This window comes from Rhinoderma darwinii, chromosome 6 (assembly GCF_050947455.1).
Source record: "Rhinoderma darwinii isolate aRhiDar2 chromosome 6, aRhiDar2.hap1, whole genome shotgun sequence".
Taxonomy (NCBI): domain Eukaryota; kingdom Metazoa; phylum Chordata; class Amphibia; order Anura; family Rhinodermatidae; genus Rhinoderma; species Rhinoderma darwinii.
Window position 1 is genome coordinate 3,116,601 of NC_134692.1, and position 19,449 is coordinate 3,136,049.

The following is a 19,449-nucleotide window of genomic DNA, read 5'->3' on the forward strand; positions in this document are numbered from 1 at the left end:
GAATTATCTGCAATATAAATACATTAGACACTCGAATAACTGATCAAATTCTATTTATATTAGTGGGAAAACCCCCATAATAACAAGTAAAAACATCTGGGTTGTTACAGTGTATCAGTGCAGGTGAAAGCCTGGGGTCAGGACAGGGATCTGAGCTACTGCTGATTAACTCACAAAGGATTGTCTAGACGTTGTAACAAGGACTAGTATCGGCATGACTAGATTGTAAGCTCTTTGACACCGGTCTCCAGTGTAACCTCCTCTGGTCGTCTTCCCTCCTGCAGCTCTTTCCATCTCCGCTCCAGATATTAGCTAAAAAGATTGTGCAGTCTCGGATAAACAGCACCGCAGTGGGAATCGTCACCATAATCCTCGTCTTCCTCTCTTCATTTATTAACATGGTAAGAATGGACGATCGGTCACAATGAGCTCTTACGTAGAGCAAACGTGGCGACTTTTCGTACGATCCAGCGAGAAGATTCTATACACAGGGAATGTAATTGTCACTCTGATTCTTATACTCCAGTCACCTCCAGAGCTGCACTCACAATTCTGCTATCATACAATGCCTTATACTCCAGTCCCATCAAGAGCTGTCTTGTACTTCAAAAATTCTACTGCTTTAATTATGTCTCAGACAGCAGGATCCCCCATCACCCGGCTGCTTTATGCTCTAAACATGTGATGCATTGTGGGAGATGTAGTGTTTCCGTCCCAGTAGAGTGCGGACACCATCGCATTGTATAATAGACAGCAGAGATGTAACTTGTGATATTTACGGTCTTCCAGTTCACGTGCAGTAATACAGACCTGAAGAGCTGCCTCGCTGCCGAGTACAATGTGACCCTGAACAACGTGACCCCGTGTCTGCTCAGGAACTCCACCCTAAACTACAGCCTGTCCACGGAGAGTGGATTCTGTGGGGACCCGGCCCCCAACTGCAACTTCCCGGAGGTAAAATGTGGTCCCTTATAATGGTATACAGGGGCCCTTACACTGGGTTTAGAGGGTATTGCTGGTGTTGAGTGTAATATACGGCTCAAGGGAGACCTGCGCGCCGAAACATCACCTGTTATGTGTTTTTGTGCTCCACTAAAGCGTTAAAAATGTAACTGGCGATGCTTTGGACCTTGCTTGTATATTGGCATACAGCGGCCTTAAAGAGACAGGACATTAATTATAATCAATGTTTCCGAAGAATATACACACCAGGTTTTATGAATTCATGTGACAAGTTTTCCAATTTCCCTCTTTTGCTTCCTTGCAGTATTTCACCTCCTGCATCCTGCTGAGCCTCCTGGCCTGCTCCGTATTTCTCCAGATCAGCAGCATCGGGAAGCTCATCCTGATGCTGATCATTGACTTTGTCTACGTCATTATTGTGGAGATCCCACAGGTGGCGCTCTTTGACAACGCAGATCTGCTGGTGGCAGCCAATGGGATGTGAGTAAAAATACAAGCACTTGGATGTTTCTTTCATCATGTGACATAAGCAGCGTCAGACGGTATATCCATAAAACATATTATATTGTATGATGTTCACAGGTGTTATATATAGTGTAGATACAGATACACATTCATCGGCAGAGTACAGTCACTGTGTACATATTACTTATCCTGTACTGATCCGGAGTTATATCCTGTATTATACTCCAGAGCTGCACTCACTATTCTGCTGGTGCAGTCACTGTGTACATATTACTTATCCTGTACTGATCCGGAGTTATATCCTGTATTATACTCCAGAGCTGCGCTCACTATTCTGCTGGTGGAGTCACTGTGTACATATTACTTATCCTGTACTGATCCGGAGTTATATCCTGTATTATACTCCAGAGCTGCACTCACTATTCTGCTGGTGGAGTCACTGTGTACATACATTACATTACTTATCCTGTACGGATCCTGAGTTACATCCTGTATTATACTCCAGAGCTGCACTCACTATTCTGCTGGTGGAGTCACTGTGTACATACATTACATTACTTATCCTGTACTGATCCTGAGTTATATCCTGTATTATACTCCAGAGCTGCACTCACTATTCTGCTGGTGCAGTCACTGTGTACATATTACTTATCCTGTACTGATCCGGAGTTATATCCTGTATTATACTCCAGAGCTGCGCTCACTATTCTGCTGGTGGAGTCACTGTGTACATATTACTTATCCTGTACTGATCCGGAGTTATATCCTGTATTATACTCCAGAGCTGCACTCACTATTCTGCTGGTGGAGTCACTGTGTACATACATTACATTACTTATCCTGTACTGATCCTGAGTTAGATCCTGTATTATACTCAAGAGCTGCACTCGCTATTCTGCTGGTGGAGTCACTGTGTACATACATTACATTACTTATCCTGTACGGATCCTGAGTTACATCCTGTATTATACTCCAGAGCTGCACTCACTATTCTGCTGGTGGAGTCACTGTGTACATACATTACATTACTTATCCTGTACTGATCCTGAGTTATATCCTGTATTATACTCCAGAGCTGCACTCACTATTCTGCTGGTGGAGTCACTGTGTACATACATTACATTACTTATCCTGTACTGATCCTGAGTTATAGCCCGTATTATACTCCAGAGCTTCACTCAACATGCACTCTATTAAGAGCTGAAATCTCCCAGCATTCCCAGCTTATTCTGTATCTTCCCAGAATACAAATCGCCACATCTCGCTCTTTTACCTCTCCTGACTTGTCTATTTTACTAAATTCTTGTATTTGCAATGAAATAACAATTGTGGGACATCTTTTCTTAGACCTCTGTGTTGTGCCGATTCTTTTTGTATTCCTTATTATAGTGTTCAATGTTATATACTAAAGCCTGGAGAGTGGCGCCATCTAGTGTTTGGACTACATTGCTGCAGGTGTTATCAGCATTACAGAGCTCACTCTCACTACACTGTTGTTGTTTTTTGTCTTCCAGTGAATTATCCACCTCCACATTGAACTGGTAAGAAAACTTGGGTTTATCGCTATTATTATATTTTATAGGATTCAAAATAACGTAAAATAAGTAAAAATGTGTGTTGTGTAATAAAGTGACAGGATGATATTCTATAATCACCGTAGAGATCGTCCGGTCCTATATAAATAAAGCTTCATCATTGTACAATAACAAGTTTTGTAATTTCCCAATAGAATGTGTCTTAATACGGTACCATTTTCAAGATCTCTGCTTACTGTCAGTGACTGGCTACATTTTCGTCTACATCCGGAGACTGAAAACCTGTCATGACATCATAATTCTCACAGCTGAGGGTCTGTTACAATGTATACAGTCTAGACAATCCTCTGGTATCTTAACATTGTGGACTCATTGCGCTAAATTTATGAAGACTAGTACTGACGAGAATGTGGCCACTAGTCAGATCAGATGTTTCATTTTCAAACCTGTTCTGTAATTCTCTAGTATGATACATTGCAACAATCCCTCAGCTGTGTGAGCAGGACTAGGTCCAGACAGGTTTTTAGCCTCTGGATGTGCTGGTTCATTGTTTCTTGCAGGAACTTGGTGTAAATGTCATCACAGTCAGACTTCTCTCCCCTTATTATGTAATAATCTCGTCCAGAATCCTCTTCCGTATATTGGGGGCTTTGCCTATGAGACGTTCACCCCCCTCCCCCGGTGTCAGGACGTCCGTATCCTCCCTGATGTCACAGTTGTTGATGGCGCCTGTGAACCCAGCAGTGGTCAGCGCTACAGATCCCATGTCTCCTTGTGTCTCCACAGCACAGACGGAGCTCCCAGAGTAAACCTGAAGATCGCCACCCCAGTGATCATCAGCGTCTTCGTGCTGGCGCTCTACCTCCACGCTCAGCAGGTGGAATCCACGGCCAGGCTGGACTTTCTGTGGAAGCTTCAGGTACTGGAGGGATCTCCGCTTTTGGGGGAATGTAGGAGACACCAACATTTCAGGCGTAAATCAGACACAAGCGACAATGTTTCCGAGGTGGAGCGGCGCCGCTTCTCTCCTTTCGCTCCGGTCTGTATATTGGGTTCTCGTTCCTTATGTGGTCCTCTATATTTGTGTTCCAGGCCACTGAGGAGAAGGAGGAGATGGAGGAGCTGCAGGCCTACAACCGCCGTCTCCTTCACAACATTCTCCCCAAGGACGTGGCGGCGCACTTCCTGGCACGGGAGAGGCGGAACGATGAGCTGTATTACCAGTCCTGCGAGTGCGTGGCCGTCATGTTCGCTTCCATCAGCAACTTCTCCGAATTCTATGTCGAACTTGAGGCCAACAACGAGGGCGTGGAGTGTCTGCGGCTTCTCAACGAGATCATCGCTGACTTTGATGAGGTGGGGCCCGGGAGAGACGTGCGCCAAATGTGCGATACTTTATCTCGAAGGTTGTTCTGCGGCTTCAAGATCCATAAAAAAAGAGTTTGTGTCTGAAGGCCAAGATGTTGACGTGGAGGGGGGGGCGACCGGAACAGATATCGTTATGACCAGTGTTATCAGTCACGTCCACACCCCCTCCCCCGCTCATATACAGCTGCTGCCCCCTCTGGCTGCTCTGTGACCTTGATGACTGATCTCGGCTTTTTCACAGATCATCAGTGAGGACGAGTTCCGGCAGCTGGAGAAGATCAAGACCATTGGCAGCACCTACATGGCGGCCTCAGGACTGAACGACACAACTTACGACAAGGTCGGAAAGTCGCACATCAAGGCGCTGGCGGACTATGCAATGAGGCTGATGGATCAAATGAAATATATCAACGAGCATTCATTCAACAACTTCCAGATGAAGATCGGTAGGTTGAATATACAGCGGTGGTGGGAAAACAGAGGAAAAGTTAGTATGGGGTCTTCACTGAACACAGAGCAGCGCGGCTGATTTCGCCCCCCACTCAAAAATGATGCTCCACCGTGTTCTATTGTGGGTCCCTGAAGGGGCGGCCATGACTTCTCTCTTTGGTGTTCCTATAATCCCTGTGTCATGCCCCGCCCCCTCAGGTCCTGCGCTAGGCTTGTCTTTTCTGAACTGTCCCTTTAAGGGCACTCAATATTGCACTCCCTCCAATTTATACTCACAGCCATCCAGGAAAGTGACATCGAGGCTGGTCTGGGGTCTGAAATAATTCAGGGGTCTGGAGTCTGAATTTATTTTGGCATCTAGTCTCCAATTTGCTATGGGGCCCAGGACTTTCTAGTTACACCACTGGCTGCAGAATATATCGGCACCATATTAACAACAGGATATAATTAATATGGAAATATAACACTGGGGATGTGCATGAGTAAAGGATAGTGAGATCTATGCTTTACGCCGGAGTAATGGACTATAGCTGGTGCCGGTATATAATGTTTAGGGACTGTACAGTATATATTACATGTCTGCACTGGAGTAATGGACTATAGCTGGTGCCGGTATATAATGTGTGTGGACTGTACAGTATATATTATATGTAGCTTATATTACATGTCTGTACTGGAGTATTGGACTATAGCTGGTGCCGGTATATAATGTGTGTGGACTATACAGTATATATTATATGTAGCTTATATTACATGTCTGTACTGGAGTAATGGACTATAGCTGGTGCCGGTATATAATGTGTGTGGACTGTACAGTATATATTATATGTAGCTTATATTACATGTCTGTACTGGAGTAATGGACTATAGCTGGTGCCGGTATATAATGTGTGTGGACTGTACAGTATATATTATATGTAGCTTATATTACATGTCTGTACTGGAGTAATGGACTATAGCTGGTGCCGGTATATAATGTGTGTGGACTGTACAGTATATATTATATGTAGCTTATATTACATGTCTGTACTGGAGTAATGGACTATAGCTGGTGCCGGTATATAATGTGTGTGGACTGTACAGTATATATTATATGTAGCTTATATTCCATGTCTGTACTGGAGTAATGGACTATAGCTGGTGCCGGTATATAATGTGGGGACTGTACAGTATATATTATATGTAACTTATATTACATGTCAGCACTGGAGTAATGGACTATAGCCGGTGCCGGTATATAATGTGTGTGGACTGTACAGTATATATTATATGTAGTTTATATTACATGTCTGCACTAGAGTAATGGACTATAGCTGGTGCCGGTATATAATGTGTGTGGACTGTACAGTATATATTATATGTAGCTTATATTATATGTCTGCACTGGAGTAATGGACTATAGCTGGTGCCGGTATATAATGTGTGTGGACTGTACAGTATATATTATATGTAGTTTATATTACATGTCTGTACTGGAGTAATGGACTATAGCTGGTGCCGGTATATAATGTGTGGGGACTGTACAGTATATATTATATGTAGCTTATATTACATGTCTGTACTGGAGTAATGGACTATAGCTGGTGCCAGTATATAATGTGTGGGGACTGTACAGTATATATTATATGTAGCTTATATTACATGTCTGTACTGGAGTAATGGACTATAGCTGGTGCCGGTATATAATGTGTAGGGACTGTACTGTATATATTATATGTAGCTTATATTACATGTCTGTACTGGAGTAATGGACTATAGCTGGTGCCGGTATATAATGTGTGTGGACTGTACAGTATATATTATATGTAGCTTATATTACATGTCTGTACTGGAGTAATGGACTATAGCTGGTGCCGGTATATAATGTGTGGGGACTGTACAGTATATATTATATGTAGTTTATATTACATGTCTGTACTGGAGTAATGGACTATAGCCGGTGCCGGTATATAATGTGTGGACTACAGTATATATTATATGTAGTTTATATTACATGTCTGTACTGGAGTAATGGACTATAGTTGGTGCTGGTATATAATGTGTGGGGACTGTACAGTATATATTATATGTAGCTTATATTACATGTCTGTACTGGAGTAATGGACTATAGCTGGTGCCAGTATATAATGTGTGGGGACTGTACAGTATATATTATATGTAGCTAATATTACATGTCTGCACTGGAGTAATGGACTATAGCTGGTGCCGGTATATAATGTGTGTGGACTGTACAGTATATATTATATATAGCTTATATTACATGTCTGTACTGGAGTAATGGACTATAGCCGGTGCCGGTATATAATGTGTGTGGACTGTACAGTATATATTATATGTAGCTTATATTACATGTCTGTACTGGAGTAATGGACTATAGCTGGTGCCGGTATATAATGTGTGTGGACTGTACAGTATATATTATATGTAGCTTATATTACATGTCTGTACTGGAGTAATGGACTATAGCTGGTGCCGGTATATAATGTGTGTGGACTGTACAGTATATATTATATGTAGCTTATATTACATGTCTGTACTGGAGTAATGGACTATAGCTGGTGCCGGTATATAATGTGTGTGGACTGTACAGTATATATTATATGTAGCTTATATTCCATGTCTGTACTGGAGTAATGGACTATAGCTGGTGCCGGTATATAATGTGGGGACTGTACAGTATATATTATATGTAACTTATATTACATGTCAGCACTGGAGTAATGGACTATAGCCGGTGCCGGTATATAATGTGTGTGGACTGTACAGTATATATTATATGTAGTTTATATTACATGTCTGCACTAGAGTAATGGACTATAGCTGGTGCCGGTATATAATGTGTGTGGACTGTACAGTATATATTATATGTAGCTTATATTATATGTCTGCACTGGAGTAATGGACTATAGCTGGTGCCGGTATATAATGTGTGTGGACTGTACAGTATATATTATATGTAGTTTATATTACATGTCTGTACTGGAGTAATGGACTATAGCTGGTGCCGGTATATAATGTGTGGGGACTGTACAGTATATATTATATGTAGCTTATATTACATGTCTGTACTGGAGTAATGGACTATAGCTGGTGCCAGTATATAATGTGTGGGGACTGTACAGTATATATTATATGTAGCTTATATTACATGTCTGTACTGGAGTAATGGACTATAGCCGGTATATAATGTGTAGGGACTGTACTGTATATATTATATGTAGCTTTATATTACATGTCTGTACTGGAGTAATGGACTATAGCTGGTGCCGGTATATAATGTGTAGGGACTGTACTGTATATATTATATGTAGCTTATATTACATGTCTGTACTGGAGTAATGGACTATAGCTGGTGCCGGTATATAATGTGTGTGGACTGTACAGTATATATTATATGTAGCTTATATTACATGTCTGTACTGGAGTAATGGACTATAGCTGGTGCCGGTATATAATGTGTGGGGACTGTACAGTATATATTATATGTAGTTTATATTACATGTCTGTACTGGAGTAATGGACTATAGCCGGTGCCGGTATATAATGTGTGGACTACAGTATATATTATATGTAGTTTATATTACATGTCTGTACTGGAGTAATGGACTATAGTTGGTGCTGGTATATAATGTGTGGGGACTGTACAGTATATATTATATGTAGCTTATATTACATGTCTGTACTGGAGTAATGGACTATAGCTGGTGCCAGTATATAATGTGTGGGGACTGTACAGTATATATTATATGTAGCTAATATTACATGTCTGCACTGGAGTAATGGACTATAGCTGGTGCCGGTATATAATGTGTGTGGACTGTACAGTATATATTATATATAGCTTATATTACATGTCTGTACTGGAGTAATGGACTATAGCCGGTGCCGGTATATAATGTGTGTGGACTGTACAGTATATATTATATGTAGCTTATATTACATGTCTGTACTGGAGTAATGGACTATAGCTGGTGCCGGTATATAATGTGTGTGGACTGTACAGTATATATTATATGTAGCTTATATTACATGTCTGTACTGGAGTAATGGACTATAGCTGGTGCCGGTATATAATGTGTGTGGACTGTACAGTATATATTATATGTAGCTTATATTACATGTCTGTACTGGAGTAATGGACTATAGCCGGTGCCGGTATATAATGTGAGGACTGTACAGTATATATTATATGTGGCTTATATTACATGTCTGCACTGGAGTAATGGACTATAGCTGGTGCCGGTATATAATGTGGGGACTGTACTGTATATATTATATGTGGCTTATATTACATGTCTGCACAGGAGTAATGGACTATAGCTGGTGCCGGTATATAATGTGGGGACTGTACAGTATATATTATATGTAGCTTATATTACATATCAGCACTGGAGTAATGGACTATAGCTGGTGCCGGTATATAATGTGTGTGGACTGTACAGTATATATTATATGTAGGTTATATTACATGTCTGCACAGGAGTAATGGACTATAGCTGGTGCCAGTATATAATGTGTGTGGACTGTACAGTATATATTATATGTAGTTTATATTACATGTCTGTACTGGAGTAATGGACTATAGCTGGTGCCGGTATATAATGTGTGGGGACTGTACAGTATATATTATATGTAGCTTATATTACATGTCTGTACTGGAGTAATGGACTATAGCTGGTGCCAGTATATAATGTGTGGGGACTGTACAGTATATATTATATGTAGCTTATATTACATGTCTGTACTGGAGTAATGGACTATAGCCGGTATATAATGTGTAGGGACTGTACTGTATATATTATATGTAGCTTTATATTACATGTCTGTACTGGAGTAATGGACTATAGCTGGTGCCGGTATATAATGTGTAGGGACTGTACTGTATATATTATATGTAGCTTATATTACATGTCTGTACTGGAGTAATGGACTATAGCTGGTGCCGGTATATAATGTGTGTGGACTGTACAGTATATATTATATGTAGCTTATATTACATGTCTGTACTGGAGTAATGGACTATAGCTGGTGCCGGTATATAATGTGTGGGGACTGTACAGTATATATTATATGTAGTTTATATTACATGTCTGTACTGGAGTAATGGACTATAGCCGGTGCCGGTATATAATGTGTGGACTACAGTATATATTATATGTAGTTTATATTACATGTCTGTACTGGAGTAATGGACTATAGTTGGTGCTGGTATATAATGTGTGGGGACTGTACAGTATATATTATATGTAGCTTATATTACATGTCTGTACTGGAGTAATGGACTATAGCTGGTGCCAGTATATAATGTGTGGGGACTGTACAGTATATATTATATGTAGCTAATATTACATGTCTGCACTGGAGTAATGGACTATAGCTGGTGCCGGTATATAATGTGTGTGGACTGTACAGTATATATTATATGTAGCTTATATTACATGTCTGTACTGGAGTAATGGACTATAGCCGGTGCCGGTATATAATGTGTGTGGACTGTACAGTATATATTATATGTAGCTTATATTACATGTCTGTACTGGAGTAATGGACTATAGCTGGTGCCGGTATATAATGTGTGTGGACTGTACAGTATATATTATATGTAGCTTATATTACATGTCTGTACTGGAGTAATGGACTATAGCTGGTGCCGGTATATAATGTGTGTGGACTGTACAGTATATATTATATGTAGCTTATATTACATGTCTGTACTGGAGTAATGGACTATAGCCGGTGCCGGTATATAATGTGAGGACTGTACAGTATATATTATATGTGGCTTATATTACATGTCTGCACTGGAGTAATGGACTATAGCTGGTGCCGGTATATAATGTGGGGACTGTACTGTATATATTATATGTGGCTTATATTACATGTCTGCACAGGAGTAATGGACTATAGCTGGTGCCGGTATATAATGTGGGGACTGTACAGTATATATTATATGTAGCTTATATTACATATCAGCACTGGAGTAATGGACTATAGCTGGTGCCGGTATATAATGTGTGTGGACTGTACAGTATATATTATATGTAGGTTATATTACATGTCTGCACAGGAGTAATGGACTATAGCTGGTGCCAGTATATAATGTGTGTGGACTGTACAGTATATATTATATGTAGGTTATATTACATGTCTGCACTGGAGTAATGGACTATAGCTGGTGCCGGTATATAATGTGGGGACTGTACAGTATATATTATATGTAGCTTATATTACATATCAGCACTGGAGTAATGGACTATAGCTGGTGCCGGTATATAATGTGGGGACTGTACAGTATATATTATATGTAGCTTATATTACATGTCTGCACCGGAGTAATGGACTATAGCTGGTGCCGGTATATAATGTGTAGGGACTGTACAGTATATATTATATGTAGCTTATATTACATGTCTGTTGTTATTTCTTAGGACTGAACATTGGACCCGTGGTTGCTGGTGTCATAGGAGCTCGTAAACCCCAGTACGATATTTGGGGGAACACGGTAAACGTGGCGAGTCGCATGGACAGCACTGGAGTCCCTGAGCGGATTCAGGTGGGTTCATGGTCCAGGACTGTACACGTGAATCTGATGTCTGGATGGTTTTTGCTCAATCCTCTTGTTCTGTTTCAGGTCACGGCTGATCTCCAGCAGGTCCTGGCCGCCTGTAATTACTCGCTGGAGTGCAGGGGGGTGGTCAAAGTGAAAGGCAAAGGGGAAATGACAACCTATTTTCTAAATGAAGGTCCCTCTAGCAGTTAGCGATGCGGGAGAAGCTCCGCTACCACCGTGCACTGATCACGTCCAACTTGCCCGCAGGCGAGGAGCCAACGTGGCTGCGAGCAGCCACATGAACCAGGAGCTCCGGCAGGCTGACGGGTGTATGACCAAAGATAACGTATGAACTCCTGAGCAGGGGGAGAGCACGAAGGAGACCGCCGAGGACCGAAATATTTATTGAAATGACTCATTGATTTCCTCTATGAAGGAATGTATTGCGGTACCCGACCGACGGCAATGATCGCGGATCACCAGTAAAGGACTGAAACGCATCCGAATGGTCCTGTGGCCTTTTCCTTGTGACCAGAGTGGCCACCGCACCGTTCTATGGGATTCCTCTCGCGACCTGAAACAAGCGATGGATGAGAATGCGGGCACAGGGAACGGGTATCTCCAGATTTGTGAAGACAACTGGGAATGTTCTGGTTTCTGCCTGGTTACATGTGAACGTAAAGTGATCCCGTTCCCTGCACACAGCCGAGGGGCGACATTTTGAGGATGGGTCAAGAAAAAGAAAAAAAGCCGGGTACGTGGGCTTAGTTGCCGTGGCACAGGGCGGCCCCTTCCCCTGCGGTGGGTGGCAGGCTCACTTTAGGGCCTTGCCCCTGACTCGCCGTCAGATCTGCACCTTTTTGTAATTTTGTTTTGTAATATTTTAGCGTTAAAATCTAGAGAAAAACAAACCACAGATGATATATTTTGTAAATTCTCTACTAAGGCCGGCGCACAGGACGGCAGCTTCTCTCTGGTAGTTCCAGGCCGTTTCCATTTCTTGACCTTTTCTCTGGTTACAGACCTGGCAGTTTTAGGGTATGTTCACACGGCCTATTTACGGACGTAAATCGGCCGTTTTTGCCCCGAATTACGCCCGAAAATAGCGCCTCAATAGCGCTGACAAACATCTGCCCATTGAAAGCAATGGGCAGACGTTTGTCTGTTCACACGAGGCGTATATTTACGCGCCGCTGTCAAATGACGGCGCGTAAATAGACGCCCGCGTCAAAGAAGTGACCTGTCACTTCTTTGGCCGTAATTGGAGCCGCTATTCATTGACTCCAATGAATAGCAGCGCTAATTACGGCCGTAATTGACGCGGCGTTCAAGCGCCTGCACATGCCGGTACGGCTGAATTTACGGGGATGTTTTCAGGCTGAAACATCCCCGTAATTTCAGCCGTTACGGACCCCTGCCGTGTGAACATACCCTTACTAGTGATACAATATACAGAACGCACGCGGTCTCCAAATACCACGAGTTGTGGGGCGGCGGCGGCGAGAATTATCATGGATTTTATTTGGTAAACAAGGCACTGGCTACACAAAGAAATTGCGCCACTAAAACAGCGCGCTACCCGTTGCCTATTCTTCAGAACTTAAAGAGTCTCTGTCACCAGATTATAAGTGCCCGGTGTCCTACATAATGTGATCGGCGCTGGAATGTAGAGAACAGCAGTGGTTTTTATTTTGAAAAACGATCATTTTTGAGCAAGTTATGAGCAATTTTAGATTTTGTTTCTTAATGCCCAACTGGGCGTGTTTTTACTTTTAACCAAGTGGGTGTTGTAAAGAAGTGTATGAGGCCGACCAATCAGTGACCAATCAGTGACCAATCAGCGTCATACACTTGTCATTGTTCCAGCCCAGCATGATCCACAGCACAGTGTGATTGTGCAGTGAAAGAAGCTGGCCTGGAACAATGAGAAGTGTATGACGCTGATTGGTCACTGATTGGTCACTGATTGGTCGGCCTCATACACTTCTTTACAACACCCACTTGGTTAAAAGTAAAAACACGCCCAGTTGGGCATTAAGAAACAAAATCTAAAATTGCTCATAACTTGCTCAAAAATGATCGTTTTTCAAAATAAAAACCACTGCTGTTCTCTACATTCCAGCGCCGATCACATTATGTAGGACACCGGGCACTTCTAATCTGGTGACAGAGACTCTTTAAGTCTATGGCTGCTGCGGTTTTGCCACATTTGGCGCCAATGGTTTTTGTAGCTGGGAAATTGTACTCCGTTATTTAAGAGACACAATCACGGTTTTTACGTTGCGAGTAGGAAAAACGTCGCTACAGATCAGGCGTGCTGCGGTTTAGAAAAAAAACAAAACCCAGTGCACCCAAGAAACGATGGCGTATTCGAACGCAGAATCTGAGTCCGATTTTCACAAAACCTCATTCACATGAGATGTGAACGCAGCAGAAGGGTCGCTCATGTTATCGCGGGCAGACCAGAGACGGTAATCAAGCGTCACTGCCCGCGGACTGATGTGGTGACGGAGCAGCGTGCCGCTCTTCAGTCCTCTTGTCCTGCTGGCAGTAAAGGGGCAGCGGCGCGGCGCGGGCTGAATATTGTCTACTTATGAAACTGCCGCTTCTCTCCGTGTAAGATACGCATCCACATATCTCTATATATTTCTAGTACCTTTGTTGTATAATTTATATTTCACTTTTATCGACACTCCATTAAACGCTTCCATCTGCGTCACATCTATTTTGGTAAATGCAGACACCTCCCCCGCGCGTGCCGTCACCTCCGCACTGCGCTCGCGGGCCTCACCTACATTGGCGACGTCTTTTGTTGGTCGTTTGGTGCAGCGTTGATTTCCCATGGAAACTATTTCAACATCTTCATTAAATGCCGTTTTACTGGTGTCGATGTGGATTATTTGGTGCAGCGGGGAGATGGCGCTAACTGGGGGGGAGGGGGCGCCAACTGGGGGGAGATGGCGCCAACTGGGGGGAGATGGCGCCAACTGGGGGGAGGGGGCGCAAACTGGGGGGAGATGGCGCTAACTGAGGGGAGGGGGCGATTTATATGAAAGATGATGATATGTCATGTGGAGGTAGCAGAGCTGGGCCCCCACTGGTGCCTGTACATTATATGGACATCCACTTTACCTGCAACATGCGGTGGATCATCCAGTGATCATAAAAGGGTTCCCCCTCCCCACAAATTTGCTCCCCTTTTAATTACACTTCCTTGGATTGGGCTGTATTCGCCTGCCACCAAATACATCATATTTTATATTCCAGTCACATCCAGAGCTACATTCACAATTCTGCTGGCCACCACCGGGAACCTGTCAGCGCTCTGCTGCCAGTACCACCCCTGAATACTTTGCCAGGATCCCATAATGCACTGCACTCCGGCTGATGTAAAGGTACATCAAGCACAGCACATCATGCTCTGAACAGAGAGTGGGCCTGTAGGGGGCAGCAGTGAGAAGTGCTGCAGTCTGGGAGCAAACAGAAAAATTGTGACTGCAGCTCTGGATGTGACTGGAGCACACATGATGGACCTCGGGATCTGTAGAAGAGAAAAGTTGGTGTAACTGGAGTTACATTTTCAAGGCCCAATCTACTCCCCCCTACAAATACAGAAACGTCTGACGCTGCACAATGAGGGACACCGGTGAGGAGACGGCAGGAGCATTTAGGGTCCAGGGTCCAGTATCCTGTAAGTAAATCGCCATCATTATAAAACTGCAACTTTCTAATGGATTGTGTTTCTAACACTGACAGCAAGCAGAAGTCTTGAAAATAGTAAAGAATTGAAATGTAAAGTGTTAGAAAGTTGCTGAACTTTTCGTTATACAATGATGACACTACGTACAGACGAGGATAGGTGATAAATGTATGATCGCTGGGTCCCAACCCCCCCCCCCCTTCCCACAGCGCAATTGTAGTAAGAAGGAGCGGCAGTCGCGCATGTGTTACCGCTGCATTCAATGACTATGGGGCCGATGGAGAAGGCCAAGCACTAGACATTGAATAGAGCGGCAGCACGCATGTTGCTCGGCGAGGAGGATTGGGACCTGACCCCCGTTCTAGGGATTGGTGCGGGTCCCAGTGATCAGACCTGAGGAGAGGTAATAAATGTTAGTTGTGGATAAAAAAAAAACCCCTATTAAAGGTAAATTCACACACGGCAGATTTGTTGCAGAACTCTGCGCCCCTGTCCCATTGATCTGAACGGAGTTGCAGAAATCCATGCACCTGCTGCAGAAACAATCCTGTTCACCGGTATGGAATGGATTTATTTGCCGCATGTTAATTCACCCTGAGGACATGGGCACACGGGGTGTCTTCAGGCATATTTTGGGGCATTTACGCCTCCAAAAATGCCTGAAAAAGCGGAAGCAGAACGCCTCCAAACATCTGCCCTTTGATTTCAATGGGAAATACGGCGTTCTGTACCGACAGGGCGGTTTTTTACACCTCGTTTTAAAAAAGCGGCAAGTAAAAAGACGCCCGTGAAAAAGAAGTGCATGTCACTTCTTGGGACGTTTTTGGAGCTGTTTTTCATTGACTGTAGAAAAACAGCTCCAAAAACGGCCGTGAAAATCGCGAGTGGCTTAAAAAAACGTCTGAAAATCAGAAGCTTTTATTCCCTTGAAAACCGCTCCGTGTTTTCAGACGTTTTGGATTTTGGGTGCACACGACCTAACGTTGGTTATTTCTGTTCCTTCTGAGACCGCATGAGATTTAGGCAAAAAATATCAACAGTAAAGCGGAGTGTGTCAATCCTCCTATAACTCCTCCTGTCGTGACAGTGACCAGTCTAATGTAACAAAATCCACCGGTCAGTAAAGAGCATTTATATTACAGGAACCTACACATCACATCAGTCCTTACCAGACCTGGGGAGTCCCTTATTGATCTGTACATGGAGATGAACATGGTACTGTTAGTCCGGCGCGCCTCGGTGGTTCCTCAATATGGTGGTAAAGTTCTCCGTGTTCGTGCACCAGAACATGGTAATGACCCGGACACCACGCATTATCTTTAGGAGCTGCGGAGGCGCTGGTCACCACATATACGTGTAGGTAACCGCTTCTAAGCACCTGATAATCCGGCATGTCTGCAGTCCTGAGGACGTCACATTATAACTGAGTAGCTCAGCAGAGACGACACGTGTGCTAACACTTCAGCGGAGATCCCATAATGCATTGGAAGATTGGAGACACGGCAGCCTGAGAGCGAACTTAAGGGTATGTGCACACACACTAATTACGTCCGTAATTGACGGACGTATTTCGGCCGCAAGTACCGGACCGAACACAGTGCAGGGAGCCGGGCTCCTAGCATGATACTTATGTACGACGCTAGGAGTCCCTGCCTCTCCGTGGAACTACTGTCCCGTACTGAAAACATGATTACAGTACGGGACAGTTGTCCTGAAGCGAGGCAGGGACTTCTAGCATCGTACATCACTATGATGCTAGGAGCCCGGCTCCCTGCACTGTGTTCGGTCCGGGACTTGCAGCCGAAATACGTCCGTCAATTACGGACGTAATTAGTGTGTGTGCACATACCCTAAAGGGAAGGTGTCATGACTTTTTTTTTTTATGTTATTGCTTTTAGTGTGATATTAAAATACATTTTATTTATTTGTGTTCTACTTTTTTCTTTCTTTTTCTTCTCTATGGGGGCTGCCATTTTTTTTTTTCATCTCTGTATGTGTCGATTAACGACACATACAGAGATGGAATACGCACATACAGCCCCATAGAGAATGTGAACAGGAGCCGTTCCATTCACTATAGTGTACGCCGTCTGTGTGGGAACGGAGCATGCGCCGCTCCCACACAGACCAAAACGAAGCTCGTTCACAGAGCGAAATCCAGTGCCATTTTCATGTGGACCGGAAGCCGCTGCCGGACAGTAAGATGACGACTTCCGGCTGCAGCTTCCAGCCATATGTTCAAGGAAGCGAAGACGCAATGACTAGGAGCGTAGACCAGCGGAGGTAGGAGCAGGTAATTTATGTTCGTGTATGTGATGTGTGTATTATGTTCGTGTGATACCGTCTGCTGAGCCCTGTATCTAATCCTCCTACACTGTGCATTCGCTCAGAAAATGGCGGCACACAGTGTAGGAGGTTTGAAGATTCAATCCCCTCCTTCTCCTGCAGGGCACTAGCCAGAATAAGGGAGGGGGGATTGTGTGAGGACACTAGAGCGAGTGTGTCTACCTCAAATTTGCAGCATAAAGCAATGAGGTTGCTTTACCACATGCCAATGCTGCAATTTCGGGGATTGCTCCCTCTAGTGACCAGCACATGGAAATGTTATAAATTAGAATCTAATTTATAATATTTCCTGACTTGTGAAAAAATGTAAAAAATTAAAACAATGTGTAATCACTTAAATAATGATTAACTAAAAAGAAAAAAAATTCTAGCGACACATTCCCTTTAAAATCAGCAGATGTGTGAATGCAGCTCTGGATGTAACTAGAGAATAAGACATGGCCAATACATTATATGGAGATTGAATTTGTAAAATGATCAAGAGTTTAAAATATGAAATAACTACTCAAAAAACAATATACAAGGCCGATACTGCTCTGCAGTGTCCAGTCTGCTGTAAATAAAGCTTCATTGTAAAATGCAACTTTCTAATAAACACTGTGTATAAAGTCTCCTCTGCTTGCTGTCACTGAACATTCTGGTAACGTCAAGAGGCTCGGACCTAATGCTTCATTTACAGAGGAAAACCACTGGTGAAAAAGATGCAGCAATAAATGAACACAACTTTTACTATGTCCATAAATGCCCTAAAACTTCTCACAGCTGAGGGTTTGTTACAATTGTATGCAGTCTATTAGATGAATTTATTACACCCACGTAGGTAATGATAATTTCCGCTCCTCCTGGTCTGGGGATCTGTACAGAATTATTTTATTTGTTATAAACAGAATAAAACTGCCTTACAAAGGCAATAACTCAGGATGCAAAGGAAAAAAAACAAACAACTGTACACAGCACCTCCGCTGCGGATCCTGTGAGGACGCCAGGACACGGCTGCCACCGTAGGTTTAAAAAAAAAAAAAAAAAAAAAGACAGGCACCGACCACTTCCCGTAGCAGCGCGGTGGGCGGGTCAGACGTTATAATCAGGTGATTTACTCTGTGGCTGCCGGAGCCGGATCTGGAGAGTCGTGAAAGCTCCAACGGTGACGTGGAAGAAAAGCTGCCACAGGTTCCGCAGTTCATGGAGATACAAGTTACACAAGCAGATCAGCCCGAACGCCAGGAAAGACTTTGTGTTCCTCCAGCTGCTGCAGTACACGAACAAGTAACACTGCAAGAGACACACAGCGACCTGAACCCCACACTGCAAGAAACACGCAGCGACCTGAACCCCACACTGCAAGAGACACAGCGACCTGAACCCCACACTGCAAGAGACACACAGCGACCTGAACCCCACACTGCAAGAGACACACAGCGACCTGAACCCCACACTGCAAGAAACACACAGCGACCTGAACCCCACACTGCAAGAAACACACAGCGACCTGAACCCCACACTGCAAGAGACACACAGCGACCTGAACCCCACACTGCAAGAGACATACAGCGACCTGAACCCCACACAGCGACCTGAACCCCACACTGCAAGAGACACACAGCGACCTGAACCCCACACTGCAAGAGACACACAGCGACCTGAACCCCACACTGCAAGAAACACACAGCGACCTGAACCCCACACTGCAAGAGACACACAGCGACCTGAACCCCACACTGCAAGAAACACACAGCGACCTGAACCCCACACTGCAAGAGACACACAGCGACCTGAACCCCACACTGCAAGAGACACACAGCGACCTGAACCCCACACTGCAAGAGACACACAGCGACCAGAACCCCACACTGCAAGAGACACACAGCGACCTGAACCCCACACTGCAAGAAACACACAGCGACCTGAACCCCACACTGCAAGAGACACACAGCGACCTGAACCCCACACTGCAAGAAACACACAGCGACCTGAACCCCACACTGCAAGAAACACGCAGCGACCTGAACCCCACACTGCAAGAGACACAGCGACCTGAACCCCACACTGCAAGAGACACACAGCGACCTGAA

General features: G+C 43.8%; 2 protein-coding genes across 2 annotated transcripts in view; one reads left to right on the plus strand and one right to left on the minus strand.

Moving 5' to 3' along the window:
• The window catches only part of ADCY5 (adenylate cyclase 5), a 51,413-nt gene extending 38,446 nt beyond the window's left edge, over positions 1-12,967 (plus strand). The window contains exons 4-12 of the mRNA XM_075831023.1: positions 217-401; positions 790-954; positions 1,268-1,443; positions 2,943-2,969; positions 3,750-3,882; positions 4,056-4,319; positions 4,573-4,777; positions 11,210-11,334; positions 11,413-12,967. Of these exons, the coding sequence (XP_075687138.1) occupies positions 217-401; positions 790-954; positions 1,268-1,443; positions 2,943-2,969; positions 3,750-3,882; positions 4,056-4,319; positions 4,573-4,777; positions 11,210-11,334; positions 11,413-11,541 (1,409 nt within the window). The 3' untranslated portion in view covers positions 11,542-12,967. The remainder of the gene's footprint in view (positions 1-216; positions 402-789; positions 955-1,267; positions 1,444-2,942; positions 2,970-3,749; positions 3,883-4,055; positions 4,320-4,572; positions 4,778-11,209; positions 11,335-11,412) is intronic.
• Positions 12,968-18,225: 5,258 nt separating this feature from the next.
• The window catches only part of SEC22A (SEC22 homolog A, vesicle trafficking protein), a 58,297-nt gene continuing 57,073 nt past the window's right edge, over positions 18,226-19,449 (minus strand). Inside the window, exon 7 of the mRNA XM_075829032.1 lies at positions 18,226-18,649. Within this exon, the coding sequence (XP_075685147.1) occupies positions 18,449-18,649 (201 nt within the window). The 3' untranslated portion in view covers positions 18,226-18,448. The remainder of the gene's footprint in view (positions 18,650-19,449) is intronic.